The 19,820-nt window shown below is 39.5% G+C and overlaps 2 protein-coding genes across 2 annotated transcripts in view; one reads left to right on the plus strand and one right to left on the minus strand.

Moving 5' to 3' along the window:
• The window catches only part of APH1B (aph-1 homolog B, gamma-secretase subunit), a 30,552-nt gene extending 12,226 nt beyond the window's left edge, over positions 1 to 18,326 (plus strand). Inside the window, exons 5-6 of the mRNA XM_012443157.2 lie at positions 11,314 to 11,441; positions 14,902 to 18,326. Of these exons, the coding sequence (XP_012298580.1) occupies positions 11,314 to 11,441; positions 14,902 to 15,069 (296 nt within the window). The 3' untranslated portion in view covers positions 15,070 to 18,326. The remainder of the gene's footprint in view (positions 1 to 11,313; positions 11,442 to 14,901) is intronic.
• Positions 9,732 to 10,391, minus strand: LOC105710686 (adenosine 5'-monophosphoramidase HINT3-like). Its single transcript, XM_064361384.1, has one exon. The coding sequence runs from the start codon at positions 10,389 to 10,391 to the stop codon at positions 9,861 to 9,863; it is 531 nt and encodes a 176-aa protein (XP_064217454.1). The 3' UTR covers positions 9,732 to 9,860.
• Positions 18,327 to 19,820: the final 1,494 nt, after the last annotated feature.

Here is a 19,820-nt window from a genome sequence, read left to right on the forward strand (position 1 = left end):
AGGTATGACCAATTAAAAAAAAAATTTCTGCAATAATTTAGAGGCATGCTCAACGTCATAGTTATCCTAAGCCCAATGGACTTGGCATTCTCAGTAGACCCTTTGTTTCCATTTCAGTTCAGGCTTTGACATCGCCTCTCTAGATTACCACCATCTGCCCCCAATAGGTTAGTCTTTCCTTGACACACTTTCCATGTGAATCCTGTTGCAACTACTAAACTAATCTTCCCTGTTGCAAAAATGGTTTGGTTTTTCAGGGCCTACAGGATAAAGTCAAGGCCCTTTAAATCTGGCTGTAAGTTAGAGGACAAGAAAGTGTGTTCATGGGTCATACTTATTTTGATGCTTCCAACATAGCAAATTATCTTTCTTTTGAACATTTCATCATTGGAATATTTCTGGCAAATATGTTAATGATTGATTATATTGAGTGTTAGGTCTTTAAAACAAATGTGATATTAGTAAAGTCTGTTAGAGCCCAATATAAGTCAATAAAACATAATCGCAAGGGGTGTTAGTGCTACGGTTTTCTGTTTTATTATGCTGCTAACATGGTTCTGTCTCCCTGCTACAGTTTTCTTTTGATAAACAAGTTTTGCCAGCTTCTTTCACTAGATGGTGCTAATTCCCTTTAGTGACCTAGGCGGTTTTCATAAAACATTTAAAATGATTGTTTTGGTAGAAAGTAAAGGAAAGATTTGATACCAATTTGGGCATTGTATTTGTAATTTCTAGGAATTAAAGGAAAAATTCAATATTCAATGAGATATCTTAATGTCTTTTGCCAAGTTAGGATGGCAGATTGGCCATATTATAAATTTGTATCTACAGAATGAAAGAATGGTGTTGCTTTATCATGTGCAAGTTTCTTATTGTTACAACATTCTTTGAAGCATAAACTTTGAATTATAAATTTAAGAAATCAATTTTTATTACATTTGAAAATAAGAACCCCAAATTTATAGTTATTGTATTTATGTTATTTATAACTATTTGTAATTGCCATTATTTAGACACAACTCACTTTTGTCAGGTAAGTCTGTAACTTTATATGTTTTGCATATTCCATTACAAATGCCTAAATGATAATCAGAATAAATAAGGAATGTAGGGTCACTAATTACAGATTGAGCATCCTTAATCCAAAAATCCAAAATCCAAAATGCTCCAGCATCCAAAACTTCTTCACCAACACGACACCACAAGTAGGAAATTCCACACCTGGCCTTATGTGACGGGTCACAGGACAAGAAAAAACTTTGTTTCATCCACAAAATTATTAAAAATATTGTGTAAAATTACCTTCAGCCTATGCATATCAGATATATATGAAGTATAAATGAATTTCATGTTTTGGCCAGGTGTGGTGGCTCATGCCTGTAATCCCAACGCTTTGGGAAACCAAGGCAGGAGGATCACTTGAGCTCAGGAGTTTGAGACCAGCCTGGGCAATGTAGCAAGACTTTGTCTCTACTAAAAATTTAAAAACTTAGCTGGGTGTCATGGTGCGCACCATGGTCCCACCTACTCAGGAGGCCGAGGTGGGAGAATCACTTGAGCCCAGGAGGTTGAGACTGCAGTGAGCTGTGATCGTCCCACTGCAATCCAGCCTAGGTGACAGAAGGATACCCTGTTTCAAGAAAAAGAAAAGAATTTCATGTTTAAATTTGAGTCTTATCCCCTAACATTGTATATATAAAAATATGTATGCACAAATATTTCAAAATTCAAAAAAATCTAAAATTTGAAACACTTTTGTTCCCAAATATTTCAGATAAGGGATATTCAGCCTGTAGTTATGTATCTGTCTATACTAGTGTATGTTAATAAAATCCATACTATATCATACCTGTATGTACATAGGTTCTTATGTTACAAACAGGCATAGTATATAAATAATGTTTATTTATAGGTTACTTCTTTTTTATTTGTCATTGTGTTGTAAGCTAGTCTTACATTTTACTAGAATCATTACTGTTTCTCAGTAATGGTGTATAGAGACACAAGTATGGGAATTGGAATCCTAGGTTCAAGTCTTATCCTGGCTCATTAATTTAGTATTTTGGACAAGTCCATTTGATTAGTGAATCACTCATTCCATAAATAAATATGAAGTGTTTTTAGTCTAAAGGAGTTATGCCAAGCTATGAAAATACAGCCCAATTACCATTCTTAATTTCCATTCATAGTGGGGATTAAAGACAAACAGCTAATTACTATAAAGCATGATGGGTGCTACAGTGAAATGAGAATGAGCCATGGGGCACCAAAGACAGGCTCTAACCCATGCTTTCAGGCCACAGTACCTTGCCATTGCAGCATTTATCACAGATGTGATGAACTGAGTAAAGGTGTAGTTATTTGTGAAACGTCTTTTCTCTCCAGTTGGATGCTAAGCCATGCAAGTGCGAGGACAACATCTGTATTGTTCACCGCTGTATCCTCAGCATCTTGTGGAGTCCTTTGTTTCTAGATGGTACTCAGTAAATACTCAGAAAAATTAAAGCCAGGCACAGCTTAGGGAGGAAGTGCCATAATGAGTAGAGATCTACTTAAAGGGTGATTAATAGCTAGGGAGGCAAAGAAAGGTGTTGTCAACTTCTAGCAAACCTCCTAGTGCTGACTCCACAGTGATGAGCTAATTTGAGGTGAGTGTTTCATCATTCCTCAGCATTGGCTAGGAGGACTTTAAACATTAAAATAATATCTTAGAGAAGGTTATTTGATTAGCGATTTATATCTGTATTACAGTAAATCAGGCCACAGAATTCTCTTACATTCTTTAAAACAAAAATGTTAAGTTAAATCCCCTTTAGGGAAAGTGACTTTCAAAAGCATTCATTCAGCTCTGAGGCCCAATTCCCACCTGCACCAGCTGATTGAGGGATCTCTCAAGAATCTGGAGAGTTTCTACAGCCAGGATGGAAGGAGGAGTGGCTCCTGCTCCATGGAACCCTGAAACCCCTGACTTTCTACTACTAAGAAAAATAAGCCAAAAGCATGTTGATCTTCACATGCTGCCTCCGGGCAGCTAGAACTGAGCCTTGGCCTTGGGAAGTTGTCCTTTGCCTGTGGCTGCCACCACCCAGCAGCAGCCCTTGGCTTGCTCTGACCTAGTTAGAGATACCCTGCCTGTGTTAGGGGAAGCCAGGTGATGGCAATTTCTGTGCTGGCAGGAAGCCAGTATTAGACGCAATTGCTGTCTTAGGCCATTGGCTTTGCAAGGAGAGAAAAGTAGATATCAGGAATGAGGGAAAGGAACACGTGTGAAAATGAGGGTACTTATGAATCTGCGTGTTAGAGCATTTGGGGTATATTCAGGAAGGGTGAAGGAGCCAAATAGTAAATGTTGTTTCTTGAAGATAACACTGAAACGTTTTGCTTAGAAATAGGTTAGAAATATTCACTACCAAGATATTTTGACTTAGAAGATTATTAGAAAAGGAAGTCCATTATCGACTAGACAGTTACAGTTGTCACAAACTGATATATAGTACTCGTTAGAATTATTTAGCTTTCTGATTAATGTATTACAACATTCGAAATTATGGAAGTTCCTTTAATTAATCTTTATTAATATAAACTAATATTGATATGCTTAACTTAGGTAAGTTTCTTTTAAGAATATTAGAACAGGCTGGGCATTATGGCTCAAGTCTGTAATCTCAGCACTTTGGGAAGCTGAGGTGGGCAGATTGCTTGAACCCAGGAGTTCTAGACCAGACTGGGCAACATGGCAAAACCCTGCCTCTACCAAAAGTAGAAAAAAATTAGTCGGGACTGGTGGTGCACATCTGTTGTCCCAGCTACTCAGGAGGCTGAGGTAGGAGGATTACCTGAGCCCAGCGAGGTCTAGGCTGTAGTGAGCGGTGATCGCACCACTGCACTCCAGTCTGGGTGACAAGAGTTGAGACCCTGTCTCAGAAAAAAAAAGAATATTATAACAAAGTAAATTTTGGGGTTACATTCACTGAAGGACTTTTAGAATTTTATATTTGGGAACATTAACTGAGAAAAGTTTAGTAATTAAAAGGTGGTACTCTAGAGATTCTATTAGCAAATTTTCAATTCTAGCTGGAATTTCTTCCATTTACTAATGAGAAGGGTTAAAATAGGATGTATGTAGCTGTAGCCACAGGTATGCCACATGTATGTGGCAAAATAATACAGATATCCAGGTCTGTTTCTGTTGGACCTCTTATCAACTGCAAAGGAAAGAAAGAGTACATCTCAGCATAGCTTTCTTCTTTCTTGAGATGTAGTCTTGCTCTGTTGCCAGGCTGGAGTGCAGTGGTGCGATCTCAGCTAACTGCAACCTCTGCTTCCCAGGTTCAAGTGATTCTCCTGCCTCAGCCTCCTGAATAGGTAGGACCTACAGGTGCACACCACCATGCCCAACTAATTTTTGTATTTTTAGTAGAGACTGGTTTTCACCATGTTGGCCAGGATGGTGTAGATCTTCCAACCCCATGATCCGCCTCGGCCTCCCAAAGTGCTGGTATTACAGGCGTGAGCCACCGTGCCTGGCCAATCCCAGCATTCTAACATAGCCCATTGTGATAGTGAAGGCTGTGATGATCACCATCAAAGCCATCCAGAAATGAGTGCTGTCTACATAAATGAGTCGAATATAAACATAGCACAGTATTTTAATACATGTCCAAGGGATCTCCTCTAGATATTATGTTACTAAAATGGTAAACTGAAAGGATGAGGAAAGGTTCTGTGAGACTGTGTTTCTTGCATTGTAATAGTCCCAGTTGCTAGAAAGTGCCTGGTCCATACTGGGCACTGCATACATACTTGTTATGTGCATTGATGAAAGAGGGGAGGAAGAAAATAAAAGAGGAATAAAAAGTCAGGGGAAGAAATAATCTACAAGAGTGAAGAGGAATGCATTTTTGTTTTTATTTTTTATTTATTTTTTTTGAAACATGGTCTAGTTCTGTCACCGGAGTGCAGTGGTACAATCAGGGCTCACTGTAGCCTCCACCTCCATGGGCTCAGGTAATCCTCCCACGTCAGACTCCTGAGTAGCTGAGACTACAGGTGCACACCACCATGCCTGGCTAATTTTTGTATTTGTTGTAGAGACAGGGTCTCCTTATGTTGCCCAAGCTGGTCTCGAACTCCTGGGCTCAAGTGGTCTGCCCACCTCAGCCTCCCAAGTGCTGGGATTACAGGTGTAAGCTACCATGCCCGGCCAGGAATGCATTTTTAATACATAGTCAAGTACCCAGGAAAGGTGGCATTTGAATTGGATTATAAATAACAGATTTGGATGTGGTGAAATGGGGAGGGGTGGCAGAGTATTCAGACAAAGGGATAATCTATTTAAAAGTAAAAAAGAAAACCAGAGGTATAGACAGAGTGAAGAAGAGTTCTGGTTTTCTTCCATAGGATGCAGTTGAAGATTACTAGAGAAAATGGTGTCAAGGTAATTGGTGTCTAGATTGTAGAGGTCCTTGAATGCTAGTCTGAGATGTATGAACTTGACTTTGGAGGCAATGTCAATCCATCAGACTTCTTAGTAAGAAGGACCAAGAAATACAGACCTAGAATTTGGAAGAAATTTGCCCAGAACTTCATGACACAAAAGTGTGCAAATATGAGTCTAAGATTGTGCTGAAATAGGGAAAGGTAACTAGCACTGATGTGCAAAGTAAAAAGGTCAGGGCTAATGATATCTTGAGGACGCTTGCCTCAAAATCACAGAATAATGCTCTTTTGGACAAGAATAGACTGAAAATTTTATAAGTGAGAGCTTTTAAGTGACTATAGGAGCATCACTGTGTCTCAGTGTCACTGGTAAAGAGTTCTTTCCCCACTCCATATTGGTTGCAAAGAAAGAATATCCCATTGTAAAAGGCAGTAAAGTTTCATTCTCTGGCTGGAGAATGGAGGAGGTGAGCTCCTGTGCTAAATGTACCTTCTTCCCAAACAATAGAAGGCATCGGGTTTTTAAAAAGGGCTAGATGCGGGGCAGGAAAGTAGTGTTAGCATGTGCAGGATGGGACTCTAGACGTGAAGGTGCAGTTCATGAACATATGTCTTCATATATTATATGGACACAAAATGGCAGGGGTTTTCTTTCAGGGGAGGGAATTTTAACACTGTAATGATATGCTGATGATCTAAAGGCAAATAGGCGTCATCTGTTCCAGTTTGAGGTGGTTTTGTGAGGTCTTCTCTGGTGTCTGGGCAGGGGTCAAGAAGCTCTGGTGCCGTCTGGAGCCATCTGGTTTCTTTAAGCAGCTGTGCCTATAGATAAAGGAACTAAAGAAAAACAGTTAAAAACCAAGGACCTTTCCTGGTTATTTCATCAGGGCTGCCCTAGCAACATCAATATTCAGAGAGAATGGCAAACATAAGCTGCCAGACAGATGACACCTTAACAGTGTCATTGCTTTCTCTTGACATTTGATTGTCATCTAGATTCCGAAAAACCCTTAGAATATGAACACTTTATGATTTTTTAAAAAATCAGTGTTTCCATTTATGTCAGTTTCTGCCTTGATCCTTTCTGACACAGAAACTTTAAAACATAAACTGCACTCCTGGGCTGCTTCAGCGGTCCCAGCTCCCCGCCATCACCAAACATCTGTCTCCAGGGATGCTTCCCTTTCCAGGATCATCACTGAGATTAAAGTACATCACTTTAGCTTCAAGTGCCATAGCCACAAAATTTTGGAAATGATTTCTCTTCTACTTTAGTTGAAATATCTATCACCATTTACTGAAATGATTACACTCTTAAACCAGATGTAACAGCTTTCTCTCCTTTAACCACAATAGTTACGTCTTTTAAATATTATTTTGCATGTTTTAAAGTTTGTATCAATGAAATAATAGGTATTTTTTCCACATTTTGGTTTTCTTTTCTACATAATGTTAGATTCTTGAGATCATTTATATTGTAGACCATATAGTATTCCGTTGTGTGAATACAGCATGATTTATTTGTCCATTCTGGTAATGATGGACATATTTCATTATTACAGACAGTGCTGATATAAACTTACATATGCTCCTTGTGCAGGTGTGTACGTTTCTCTAGAGCAGTGATTCTGAAGCTTGACCATGCATCAGAATCACCCGGAGGGCTGTTTAAACACAGATTGCTAGGCTCCCACCCTACTGTTTCTGATTCAGGAAGTGTGGGGTAGGTCCCCATAATTTGAGTTTCTGACAAGTTCCCAGGTGCAGGTGATCTATTAATTTCAGAACTAATTGCTTCAGAGTATAGCTCTAGCTGCAGAATTGCTGGAGTGAAATAGAGAATGCAAATTCCGCTTTAATTTGTAATGCTAGGCTGTTTTCCTATCAGCAGTATGAAAGAGAGTTGTCAGACTTGAATTTTTGCCAGTCTGTTGGGTGTTAATGGTTTCTTATTATGTGACTGAAAGAGGAAATCTAGATGCCTTTTTTTTTCATGTTAAACTTCGCAGAATATATATGACTTGCCCACTTTAAATAAAGACTATTATCCAGCACACAGGATACCCAGACACAACACACACACACAGGTAGCGTTCCCCAGAAAAGCCTGGTGGTGCTGATAAAATTAAATGCCAGTTGCTTAAGAAGCATCGTAGATGATTATTGGGATTTTTTGACAGTATTTTTTCATTTTTATTTCATTTTCTTCTAGCTAAGTAAGCGCAGTTTGAAATACTCATGATAATAATTTTATGAACAGTATCACAACATGCATAAACAATGTTCTTGACACTACTTCAAACATTTTTAAGACAGGTTATGAATTAGGCTTGTTTTGAATTGGCTAGATGAACAAGTGTTACAGATGGCTAGATATTTAGACTACTGAAAAGGCCAAATGGATATTAATTGTAGCAATTTGATTATTAATCTTTATAAGTAATTGAGAACCTCTACTAAAAAATGTGTTTCTAAGGGTTTTTAAGAATTGGTTTATATAAGAGCATATAAAGCTATAAAAGTTGAATCAATTGGCTAACCACATTTTCAAAGAGGTCCATAAGGCATTTGGGAGTTCCTGAAATACTTTACCTGTTATTGTAATGATGTTGTCAATTATATCACTGCAAGTTCCCATAGTAAAACAGTCAAAGGTTGCACTTGTTGAAAACTCCTTCCCTGAAGCTGACTATATTCCAACTGATTTAGAATAGAATATGACTGTATTCTAACTGATTTATGGAAACTTGTAACTGTTAAATTATGTAAGTGCTTAGTGAACCGTATCACTAAACGGTGATAAAAAATCTTTAAATCCACTTTTGAGAACCCATAACCCCTACTTCCACATCCTTTCTCCACCTTCAGTAAATAAGATGAAATCTGGACATTCACATCTATTGTAAAGTAAATTAACAGTGGAAGCAGAACTCAAGGAAAATACATGTGGGTTTCTCAGCCTAACCAGTTACTGTCTACCGGCCTAACATTCAGTCTTAAATACTCAGTTCTACTACCACCCATTCTCAGAAGTGTTTCTCCCTTCACAACCTCTTCTGTGGGTATCATAGCACTTAACACACTAAATTCTAATCATTGACTTTGTTTGATGCCTGTACTAGCAATTACAGTCTGAATTGTCTGTTTTCATTTGTTTATTTCCTGATCCTGGCAAGGTCTGGTACACATTAAATGCTCAACAAATGTTTGCTGAATGAATAAATTAATGAACAAATGAAACAGTATTGATTCCACAGGTTGTAACTTTGTAATAAGTAATTTGTTCCTTAAAACTATGTTTAATACATGCCCCCTCTAAAAAAGAAAACTAGTATCTCAACCTATTTTCAACAATACATTAATCCTCATGTTCATTTATTCATATTCACACACATGCTACTATTATACACTGGCACAATGTAGGATTAACATTCATTCATATTCTTCATATTCACTATTGCGACTGCAGATTGGCACCAAAACAATTTCTAATAAAATATGCCTCATAAAATGATATGTCAATAATATTAGCTTTGCGTTATCAAATTTTCTTATCTAAGCTCATCTCTACTTTTGAATCAGGACTTTTTCATGGTAAAAGCAAAGTTTAACTGCTTTTTATTCTGATTTCTCTTTGATACAAAAACATGCCATAAAGCAACAGCTTCTGTAGTTTTATTAAGAGAACCACTTTATGTTTCTTCCCCTTTATGTTATTACAGGCAAATTCCATTACAGTGAATTCTGATAGCCAATTTGATAGTTATTGTAAATTCACTGATAGAAATTATATATATTATATAGCTTTCAGAACAGATTTATTAAAAAGATTCAAGGCTTCAAGAAGTGAAAACTGGCATCTGAAATTTGAGGAAAAAGTGGCACATACATAATTCCTTCCTTCAGCAAGATCAGAGATTATTGTGTAGTATGGTATTATTTTGAAAATGTATGTGTAAAACTATAGAACTGTCAAGAAATAGCTAAGTTCTTTTTGTCCTTCACAGTAATGAAGGTTCCAATAAAGTACTTTCTATAGTAGTTTATTCTTCATAAATACATCACTATTATAATTGACTACTGAGAAACGAAAACATTTTAACTTAAAAAAATACAGAGCCCTTCTTGATTAACAGAATTTGTCTTAAATAGGATTTTATCTATAGTATCATATATATAAAATCCTTAAACAAGAAATCATTGAAACAAAGAAGTCAGTAACAAAATATTCTTATAACTGTATCACAGATCTCGGGAAACAGACATTCAGAAAAGATTTAAGGCCACTCAGTAATAGCCTCTCATAAAACCCAACAAACCTTAAAATTGCAATTAGACTTAAAAGGGACGTAAACATTACTTCATGCTGAGCCAAAATTAGAAAAATCTTCCACTGTTGACATTTTCATGTTCTTAGTTTTTCAATCAAATGATCGGCTGTGATAAACCAATAGGAATTGACTATAAACCAAGTTGGATAAGAAGCCAAGCTGATCCACTGGTGCCAGACCATGAAGGTGCAAGTGGGAAATGGAACAGAACAGAGGCATATGAAAACCCATCCTCACATTCATGAAGTCAGTGAAATTATTCCTTTCAAGAATGGTTTTTCCAACAGTTACTATGTTCTCAACCAGTTCTACTTGATCTTTCCTTAGAGATCTGCAATTTCCAATATGCTTCTTTGTCACCATAAGATAATGATGAGTTGCTGCTGGTTTGATATCTTTGGAGCAAACTACGTCCTCATTCTCGCAGTGCAGGAGTTCGGTGCCCGGGTCCTGCTGCCCCGCGATCCGGCAGAACACGCAGGTGCTGTCATTGTCCTTGGGCTCCGGTGACTTGGCGGTGGCTTCGCAGGTCCCCACCGAGGAAGCCGTAGATTCTGTAGTCTCCGGGGCCTTACAGTCGGTGGCCAGGTTAGCACTGCGGTTCACCTGTTCATCCGCCATGGCACTCGCCCTCGCAGCCTAGAGCCTCGGCCTCTCCAGGGCTACAGAGCTCGCGCGGGCTCCGTGCCCCGCACCTCCTCCGTTTTACCTCGAGGCGTCGCCCCTCGCCTGGCGCTGGCCAGTGAGCCAGGCTGAGGGGAGTGATTATTGTGATTTTAAATATTTTTCTTTTCTGTTTTGTTTTGTTTTGTTTTGAGATGGAGTCTTGCTCTGTTGCCCAGACTGGAGCGCGGTGGTGTGATCTTGGCTCACTGCAATATCCGCCTCCTGGCTTCAAGTGATTCTCCTGCCTCAGCCTCTTGGATAGCTGGGATTACAGGCACATGCCACCACGCCCGACTAATTTTTGTATTTTTAGTAGAGATGGGGTTTCACCATGTTGGCCAGGCCGGTCTCGAACTCCTGATCTCAAGTGATCTGCCCACCTTAGCCTCCCAAAGTGCTGGGATTACAGGCATGAGCCACCATGCCTGGCTGTGATTGTAAATATTTTCCCATTGGTCTTTTTCAAAAGCATCCAAGGAAAAATTCCACTTTAGCCAGGAGCCTTGTTTAAACAGAAGGTATTCCTTTTCATTGAAGTCTCTCTTTACTAGTACAGAAGGCTCATTGGGAAAAAGCTGGCTGGACATTACAATAATTTTATTGCGTTCCTCAGGAAAGCTGCCTGAAAGCCAGATCTCAGTTGACCTGCTGTTGAACAGATTCACATTCTAGACAAGAAGCTGTGGCAGAGCAGTCTCCTATTCAGCAGTGTTGCTTTTTGAGTGGGCAAACGTGTGTCAAGGTCCTGTTTCTGTCAGGTGGTGGTAAACTCTCTCTCTGAGGTGCAGTGGACACTCCGAGAGCCCAAGCACAGTGCCAGGGGGCTCAGTGGCTATGGTGTCTGTGGGAGTGACACTAATAGTTGACTGTCTTTCAGCTTTCATGACGCTGGTCATCATCCTGCTGCACGTGTTCTGGGGCATTGTCTTTTTTGATGGCTGTGAGAGGAAAAAGTGGTACATCCTCCTTATAGTTCTCCTGACCCATCTGCTGGTATCAGCCCAGGTGAGTGTTGCTGCCACGCCCAGACTGTATTTTGGAACTCAAGTCTATGTATCTAAAATGATAAATTCTATTCTGGGTGAAATACATGCTCATGAGACTGTGGGGAAATTCAGAAAAGCTATTTAAGTGAATGAGTGAGTCATCTAACTCTTATCACAGAAAGACCATCACTTTTAATTTTTTGGTGGGTCTTATTAAAAGATTTTTTTTTTCTCTGCTGTTTATTGCAGTGATTTGTCTCTCCGTAACCTCGGTCAGTTTGAAAAACTGTTTATTCTCTATGACAGCTGCATGGAAGAGTTGCATGTTTCAGACTCAGCACTATCACTAGACCTTATTCCTAGCTCTCGTATAACATATATCCTTGGCTAGCATATTTTATTTAATAAAGTTTTTGTCTCTCTTTCTCTCTGTTTCTAACTAGAGTTTGATAATCAAAGATGGGGCCTTATCTTGCCAATCTTTGTATCTTCAATTCATGGCACATAGTAGGTGGCCAGTAAATGTTGGTGAATATTGAATAGTTGATAATATTCTTTTTTTTTTTTCTTTTTTTGGCTGAAGGTAGATAATACTCTTTTTAATGATTAAAAGGAAAGAATTGGCTGGGTGTGGTGGTTCACGCCTGTAATCCCAGCAGTTTGGGAGGCCGAGGTGGGTGGATCATGAGGTCAGGAGTTTAAGACCAGCCTGGCCAAGATAGTGAAACCCTGTCTCTACTAAAATATATATATATATATATATATATATATATATATATATATATACAAAAAAAAAAATTAGCCGGGCATGGTGACGGGCACCTGTAATTCCAGCTATTCAGGAGGCTGAGGAAGAGAATCACTTGAACCCAGGAGGTGGAGGTTGGAGTGAGCCGAGGTTGCATGACTGCACTCCAGCCTGGGTGACAGAGTGAGACTCCAGGAAAGAACCTAGGAAGTTTGAAAAGTATCTACCAAATTGTTAATAGTAGTTCTCTCTCAATTGCAGATTTCAGAAAATGATTACATAATTGTTTTATTAAAATAACACACCTACAGAAAAGCACACAAATCAGAAGTATACACCTTGACGAATGTTCACAGTGTGAACACACCTGTGTAACTAGCACCTAGATGACAATCAGAACATTCTCAGCCCCCAGGAGCCTCTTTGTTCCACCAGTCACTGCCCCCACTAAGGGTGACCATGATTCTGACTTCCAGCACCACAGCTTGGTGCTACCTTTTGGTATTTCTGTAAACGGAGCCGCACAACATTTGCCCTTGTGTCTGGCTCCTCCTGCTCAGCATGTTTGTGTGATTCATCTTTACATCACTAGTGGATTTCTAACAAGTTCCCAGGTGCAGGCCATCTATTATTTTCAGAACTAATTGCTTCAGAGTGTAGCTCTAGCTGCAGAATTGCTGGAGTGAAATAGAGAATGCAAATTCCCCTTTAATTTTTAATGCTAGGCTGTTTTCCTATCAGCAGTATGAAAGAGAGTTGTCAGACTTGAATGGCTCACTCATTGCTGTACAGTATTCTACCGTGTGTCTATACCATAATTTACCCATTCTACAGCAGAGAGGCATTGATGATGTTTCTCGTTTGAGATGGAGTCTCACCCTGTGGCCCAGGCTGGAGTGCAGTGGCACAATCACGGCTCATTGCAGCCTCTACCTCCTGGGCTCAAGTGATTCTCCCACCTCACCCTCCCAAGTAGCTGGGACTACGGGCATGCACCATCATGCTTGGCTAATTTTTAAATTTTCTGTAAAGATGAGCTCTCACTATGTTGCTCAGGCTTGTCTCAAACTCCTGGGCTCAAGCAATCCTCCTGCCTCAGCCCCTCAAAGTGTTGGGATTACAAGTGTGAGCCACCGTACCCGGCCTTCTCATTTTTAATGACTGTGAATAGTACTGCTATGAATGTTCTGATGTATATCTCTTGGTGAACATGCACACACACACATTTCTTTTGGCTATATGCCTAGGAGTGGGACTGCTGGGTCGTGGAATGTACTCATGTCGACTCTTCATACCACTCAATTTTCAAAGTGATTGTATCGCCTTACACTCTGCAATTAATTTACAAGTTGTGGTTCCTCTGCCTCCTCACAACATTCTCTTTATTGTTAGCCATCCTGCTGGGTATGTCATGGTATCATAAATGTATAAATTAATAAATTATAGTAAAAGTTTTAATTTACATTTCCCTGATGAGGTTGAGCTAGTCTTCATTGGCCATTCGGATAATTCTTTTTGAAGTGGCTGTTCGAATCTTATGTCTATCTATTGGGTTATCTTTTTATTTTTTTAGGAGGTCTTTATGTTTTCTGTAAAAAAAAAAAAGAATCTTTTGTCAGATGTGTGTATTGCAAATAACTTTGATGGTGTGGTTTGTCTTTATATTCTCTTAATGTCTTTTGATTAACAAAAGTTCTTAATTTTATATAGTCTCATCAATTTTTCTCTTTATGGTTTTACTTTTTGAGCTTTTAAAATAAATATTAACCTAGCTGAATTTCAAGTTTTAAAATTTGTTCTATTTTTCTCATTTTTGTGTTCTAATTTTCTACAACAATCATGTATTGCTTTTGCAATTGTTTAAAAGAGAAAAAAATTTTAAAGAAGAACAATACAAAAGAGTGTAGCACTCTATACAATGAAAATTCAGTAGATTTGAAGTATAGAATTATTGTGAAGAAGAATCCAGAAAATGCTCAATGCCTGCCATGCCCACAGAGGCCTCTTGAGAAGAGAGCATTCTTTCTGCATAAGGTGCTAACTGTAAAATTGACCACTTTCTTGGGACCGTCCTTGACCACCCTAAGGAGATCACCTTGTTTTTACCCATCCTAGCCTCATCACAGTGATAATTATGCTGTCATAGCATTCATCACAACTTGTAACTAATTAAGTTATTTCTTCATTCTTTACTGGCCTCCCTCACTAGTACAGAAGCTCCATTAGGTAGAGACTTTGGTCTTCACCATGGTGTACACACTACGTCTTGGTGTTCCATTAGTGTTCTTTAAATGAATAAACCTTTGGAACCCACAGCAGTTGCTCAACTGAAAAAGACTCTATTCTCTCATGTTCCCTTGAGTACTAAGGATTCACACTAAAGTAATTTGGACTTGTCTCACTTTCTTGCAAATTTTAAGAACCAATTTAACATAGAAATGAATAGAAACTGGTTCTGTGACATGCATCTTGTATTGTGTATTCCATTAGGTTCTGCCTAATGACTGCCTTCTAAGTTTGCCATTTGAATACAGCAAAGCACGGGACCCACAGTGTCTGTTGACCAGCTTAGTTCTACATGCCTCGGGTCCATAACACATGACACACGTCATATGTTTGTTGAAGCACTCCCAAGTTCTTGAAAGTATTTCATGCTTCCCTTTATCTTTGGTTATTCCATGTTTAATAAGCCTGCTGTTATTAGCCAAGCTGATTTATTTTTCTTTTGCAGACCTTCATAAGTCCTCATTATGGAATAAACCTGGTGTCAGCATTTATAATCCTGGTGCTCATGGGCACCTGGGCATTCTTTGTTGCGGGAGGCAGCTGCCGAAGCCTGAAACTCTGCCTACTCTGCCAAGACAAGGACTTTCTTCTTTACAACCAGCGCTCCAGATAACCTCTGGGAACCAGCACTTCCCAAACTGCAGACTACATCTTTAGAGGAAGCACAACTGTGCCTTTTTCTAAAAATCCCTTTTTCTGGTGGAATTGAGAAACTATCCAGATACGAGTTCCATTCACTTGGCTTTCTCGAAACCGCTCTCCAAAAGGGATGCCTCAGTGGTGCGCGTCCTGGCTGCACGAGGATCACCTGGGGCAATGTAAAGCTTCTGATTCTGGGCTCCACCCTCCAGAGTTAATTGGCCTGGGCACGTGGTTGAGTTTTAAAAACTTCCCAGGTGATTCCGATGTGCAGCCAGGCAGAGAACCACTGGTTTGGTATCCAAATAGGAGCTTCCTGAGAACACCATAAGTGAATGAGAGTCTGTTTAACTGTCTCCTAACTCAACTTGTGCTGAGCAAGTAAGTATCTGAATGTCAAATCCTAGTTAACTTTTATCTTTCTAAGTTCTGAAGTCATAAGAGGCTAAAGGGCTATCACCCCTGTTAAGTGTTTTTGTGTACTTCACCGTCTTAGAGAATGCGGTAGGCTGTGCTTCTAAATCCAATAATAAATTACACTGACTATCATAATTTAGCCAAAGTCAGATACTGATGAAGCCGTATTTTTCTGAAGCTCTTCAATTCTGGGTATAGATTACATTTTATTCACTAAAAATGACTGTTTTCGACTTCCTGGGGAAGTTATTCTAAAATCAAGAATTTTTATGCAATGTCTGTAATTCCTTCCCCTGTTTAATGCTTTTCCATGGGCTTTGCCCCAAGGCCGTTGCCTGCAGCATTGACAATCTGAGTGTCAGTTGCTGTGCTAGTTGAGGTGAAATGCATTCTTTTATCTCTGAGCAGCTGAGCAGGGCGCTGAGAAGTGTGTCCTGGGACAGGCTTCACTGGAGCTGGTGGAAGTACAATGAGAAGCATGAGGAAATGAGCCAAAAGGGGGTTGTTGATGGTTTTCATTTGTTCCTGTGATACTAACAACACTTTCATCCAAATGGTTTAATGTAAAGTTGGAACTAGATCTTAAACTGCCGAATCTCACGCTATTACATAATCCTTATGATCTTCAGATCTAGTCAGTGTCTCTGGGTTTTGGTACCAGATACAGCATTCCCTTTACAGGAATACCCAAGGTGTTCTTTCAGCTTCCAGATAACCCCTTTGATTTCCTTTATAAAGGGAAAATGCCAGCAAATCGTGCCTTTACTATTAGAAATTGTCCCCAGTTGATGTCTTTTGAGGAGCTGGTAGTGTGAAATGCAAATGACGTATACATTAAAGTGATGTCTCAGTGAATACCATACATGCAGTAGAACATTCAAGAGAGAAGAGCAGCAATGCTGAGGGGCTGGGGGAGTGACAATGGCAGGACAGATGGGTGGGTTTGACAGATTGTGGTGGGAAGAAGAATGAACATGTTTAAAACAAACATGGCCAGGGTTTTGGGCTAGCCACACATCACTCCAGGGGCCAAAACCTTGAACTAGACCTTTATCAATATCAGTGAACCCTCATGTTTAAAATATTAGAATGTCTCAGTCTAATAGAGATAAAGAAGAGGAGGGCTTCCAGCAATGCTGTAAACAGTCTGATAAGCAATTGTGGTTATTCTCCTGAAGTTTACTTCAGCACTAACACCAGTGCTTCTGCTGAAGTTTGCAGTTCTCCAGCTTTACACAAGATTTTCCTTTGACTGGAAGAGTCAAGGGTATAGAGACTGCACAGTGACATTTACTGTGCAGCATCAAGGGGAATAAGATACTCATCAAACTGGGATTATTCTTATCAAAACATGGTGTTCTTTGAATAAGAAAAATACATAGTTGGTTATTATGGACTTAAAACTCTGTTAATGGATATTCTGATAAAATAGTTGCTGATACATAGAGTGGAAAATCTGAGAATATTAGCTTTACTTATCTTGAACTTTGAGGATGTTCTCTGCATGCTGATAGTTTCATATTAACTAAAAAAGCTGGATATTGTAAAATCTCATAAGAACTCAGATGAGAAGAAAATTTTATTGGATGGTGAGACTGTGGTCTTTATTTAATAATCCTTTGTTACCTGTGAATGAAGGAACTTTGTAATTCTGATTTCTCCTAAAACATGAGCCTTTCCAGAGTCAGCTTAGACACTGTTGTTGCAAATAGCCATGCTTTGCCTTATGCCAAGGAAGCGCGGAGGGAGGGCGTAGTCTTCCTCTGTTGCTGTGTGTATATTGAAATGCTTTTTTTTTGCATTTGTTATCTATAATGAGTTTCTGAGCCCTGATTATATGTGAGATGAACAAGAGGTGTTGATATTATACATTCCCTTCCTTTTAGGATTTTCTGCTTGGATATAAAGTTGGCCTTGGAGAATTGTGAATATTTTTGCAATTCTTAAACATATTACCATGTAAATAAGAGACTGTGTTGCTCTCTAGTATATGCTATATTTATTTTTAATTCATTTGAATTAGTAGTTACAACTGGAGAAGTTTTGTTACCTCTATCCTGGCCTGCCAGCCTGGCTGGCAGTATAGTAGCAGCAGCCTCTTTTAGAGCATCTTAATAAAAACATGGCTGAAAGGAATTAACGAGGATAACTGCATACTGCATAGAAAATGGCTTTTGTTCCCACTGTTAACATTTTCTTCTCAATCACATTTCAATGTTTGTGGAGAGTGGCAGATTCATACCAGAAATACTAGGTGTTCCTCTCCATAGAGTGGATGCAGAATAAGCAGTGTGACGGAAGCTTCTTCCTTCCTGGTGCTCCTCCCACTCACCTCAACCCAGCCCCAGACAGGCCTTAGCATTCAGTGTGGGCCCTCAGGCAGCACTGAAGCCTGGCTGGCCCACCAAACAGGGTGGCAGCCTGTGGCAGGCATCAGAGGCCTGCTTCCCGGGAAGAGTTCCTTGAGGGTGTTGGCTGTTTTTGTTAGCTGAGTTTTTTCTGGGCTCCACCATTCCTAACTCCAGGTAGACAAGATAGACGTCACACAAAACAATTTTAAAGTACTCTGCTTAGTGCATTTTGTTTATGATTGCAATGTTTGTTTCTTTAGGAGGCTTTTTATTTCAGTTTATTAAATTTTAGCATTTAGAAGAGGTGGGTACTGTCACTATGTAAAATGTGTAATATCTTATACGTTATACTATGTCATATATACTTGCAATATCAGACCTTGCATTCAATAGACAGTGCAGTGGACTCTTTGCAGACCTGCATTTTTCAGTGAACAATAAAAAGATTGTTCGGCACTACTCATTTCCTGTGCTTCCTCTTCTGTGGAATAGTGTATCCTCCTTTAGTATCTCTTACTACCGTGTTTTGTCTCCTTATGAAACTTGGATGTACATTCTGTTGTTTATGACTGATCAGTTCAGAGTCTTTTTTCAAAGAAAAATTCTTTACCTGATTTAAAACTCATAGGGCTTATTTCATTTCTGTGTGTTTAGGAACAGTTTGGTGCAGAGCATTCCCTTGAGGTATCTTAAACCAAGCTGGGAGAATCCTCAAAGATCTTGGAAGCTTGCTTTGCAAAATGTCCTAATTGTAAAATTGTGAATTTAAAGAACATTGCATAAAAGTGGCTGAGGATTGGAGTTGAGTGAAGGGGAGAGTACCATTGAGTTTTACCTGGTGGTTCTGAGTAGCCTGTCAAGTCCTTCTTTCTTTGTTTCCCCTGGGGAGGAGACAGTGCAGCTAAAGGGTTGAGCTTGGCCCTCGCCATCAGACAGCATACATAGGGGATTACGATATGAAACTCAAAACCATTTGTTGCTGGTTCACTCTGGCTTGAAATGAGGCTGTTCCAGGCTATGTTGATGATGAGATTGGATGAAGTGTTCTCAGGTTCTAGGGGCTCTTTGCTTCTAACCTGTAAACCTTTGGAAGAGGTGGGCATCCCTCAGATACCAGCCCAGATTCCTGTATAATTTCATTGGCCCTTAAACACTGGATTTTGGTTCTAACTTAATTGTTACTTGTTTGACATTTAGTTGGAATGGAGATTTCCCTGTGACCAGCCTCAACGCATGAGAAACCCCTAATGGAAAGAAGTGCATATTTTACTTTCACCTCTTTGAAAATGCTGAATAGAAGGAACCACTGGACAGGTTATGGTCCCAGAATTAGGTACATTCTAAGGTGACCGTAATAGATCATGAGCCCCGAGCAGATCCTGGCTTTAATGCTCAATTAATTTATAAGTGGTGCTTTCTGCCTCAGTGTAGATCACTGTAAATCCTGCTTCTACCTACTCGTAAAACTGTACGAGCTTGTACAAAATCCGATGGAGTTTACAGTGCTTATTTGGGGCTTACCATGCACAGAATACTGCTTAGACACTTCAAAAGGATGATAAAGAACAAGATGGTGGGGATCTTTGTCCTTGGAAAACATGTAACTGCACAGATTAAAACACATAAGTATTATTTTAAGGCAACTACAAAATGCACTACAAATTATGGAATGATATAGAATCGCTTGACTACTAAGATGATGCTTAAAGTTTAGAACTGGTTGGGCCGGGCGTGGTGGCTCATGCCTGTAATCCCAGCACTTTGGGAGGCCGAGGCGGGCAGATCTTCTGAGGTCAGGAGTTCAAGACCAGCCTGACCAACATGAGGAAACCCTGTGTCTACTAAAAATACAAAATTAGCCAGCCATGGTGGCTCATGCCTGCAGTCCCAACTACTCGGGAGGCTGAGGCAGGAGAATTGCTTGAACTCAGGAAGTGGAGGTTGTGATGAGCTGAGA

Source organism: Aotus nancymaae, unplaced genomic scaffold, assembly GCF_030222135.1.
Source record: "Aotus nancymaae isolate 86718 unplaced genomic scaffold, 86718_ANA_hifiasm-v0.15.2.pri h1tg000041l, whole genome shotgun sequence".
Taxonomy (NCBI): Eukaryota; Metazoa; Chordata; class Mammalia; order Primates; family Aotidae; genus Aotus; species Aotus nancymaae.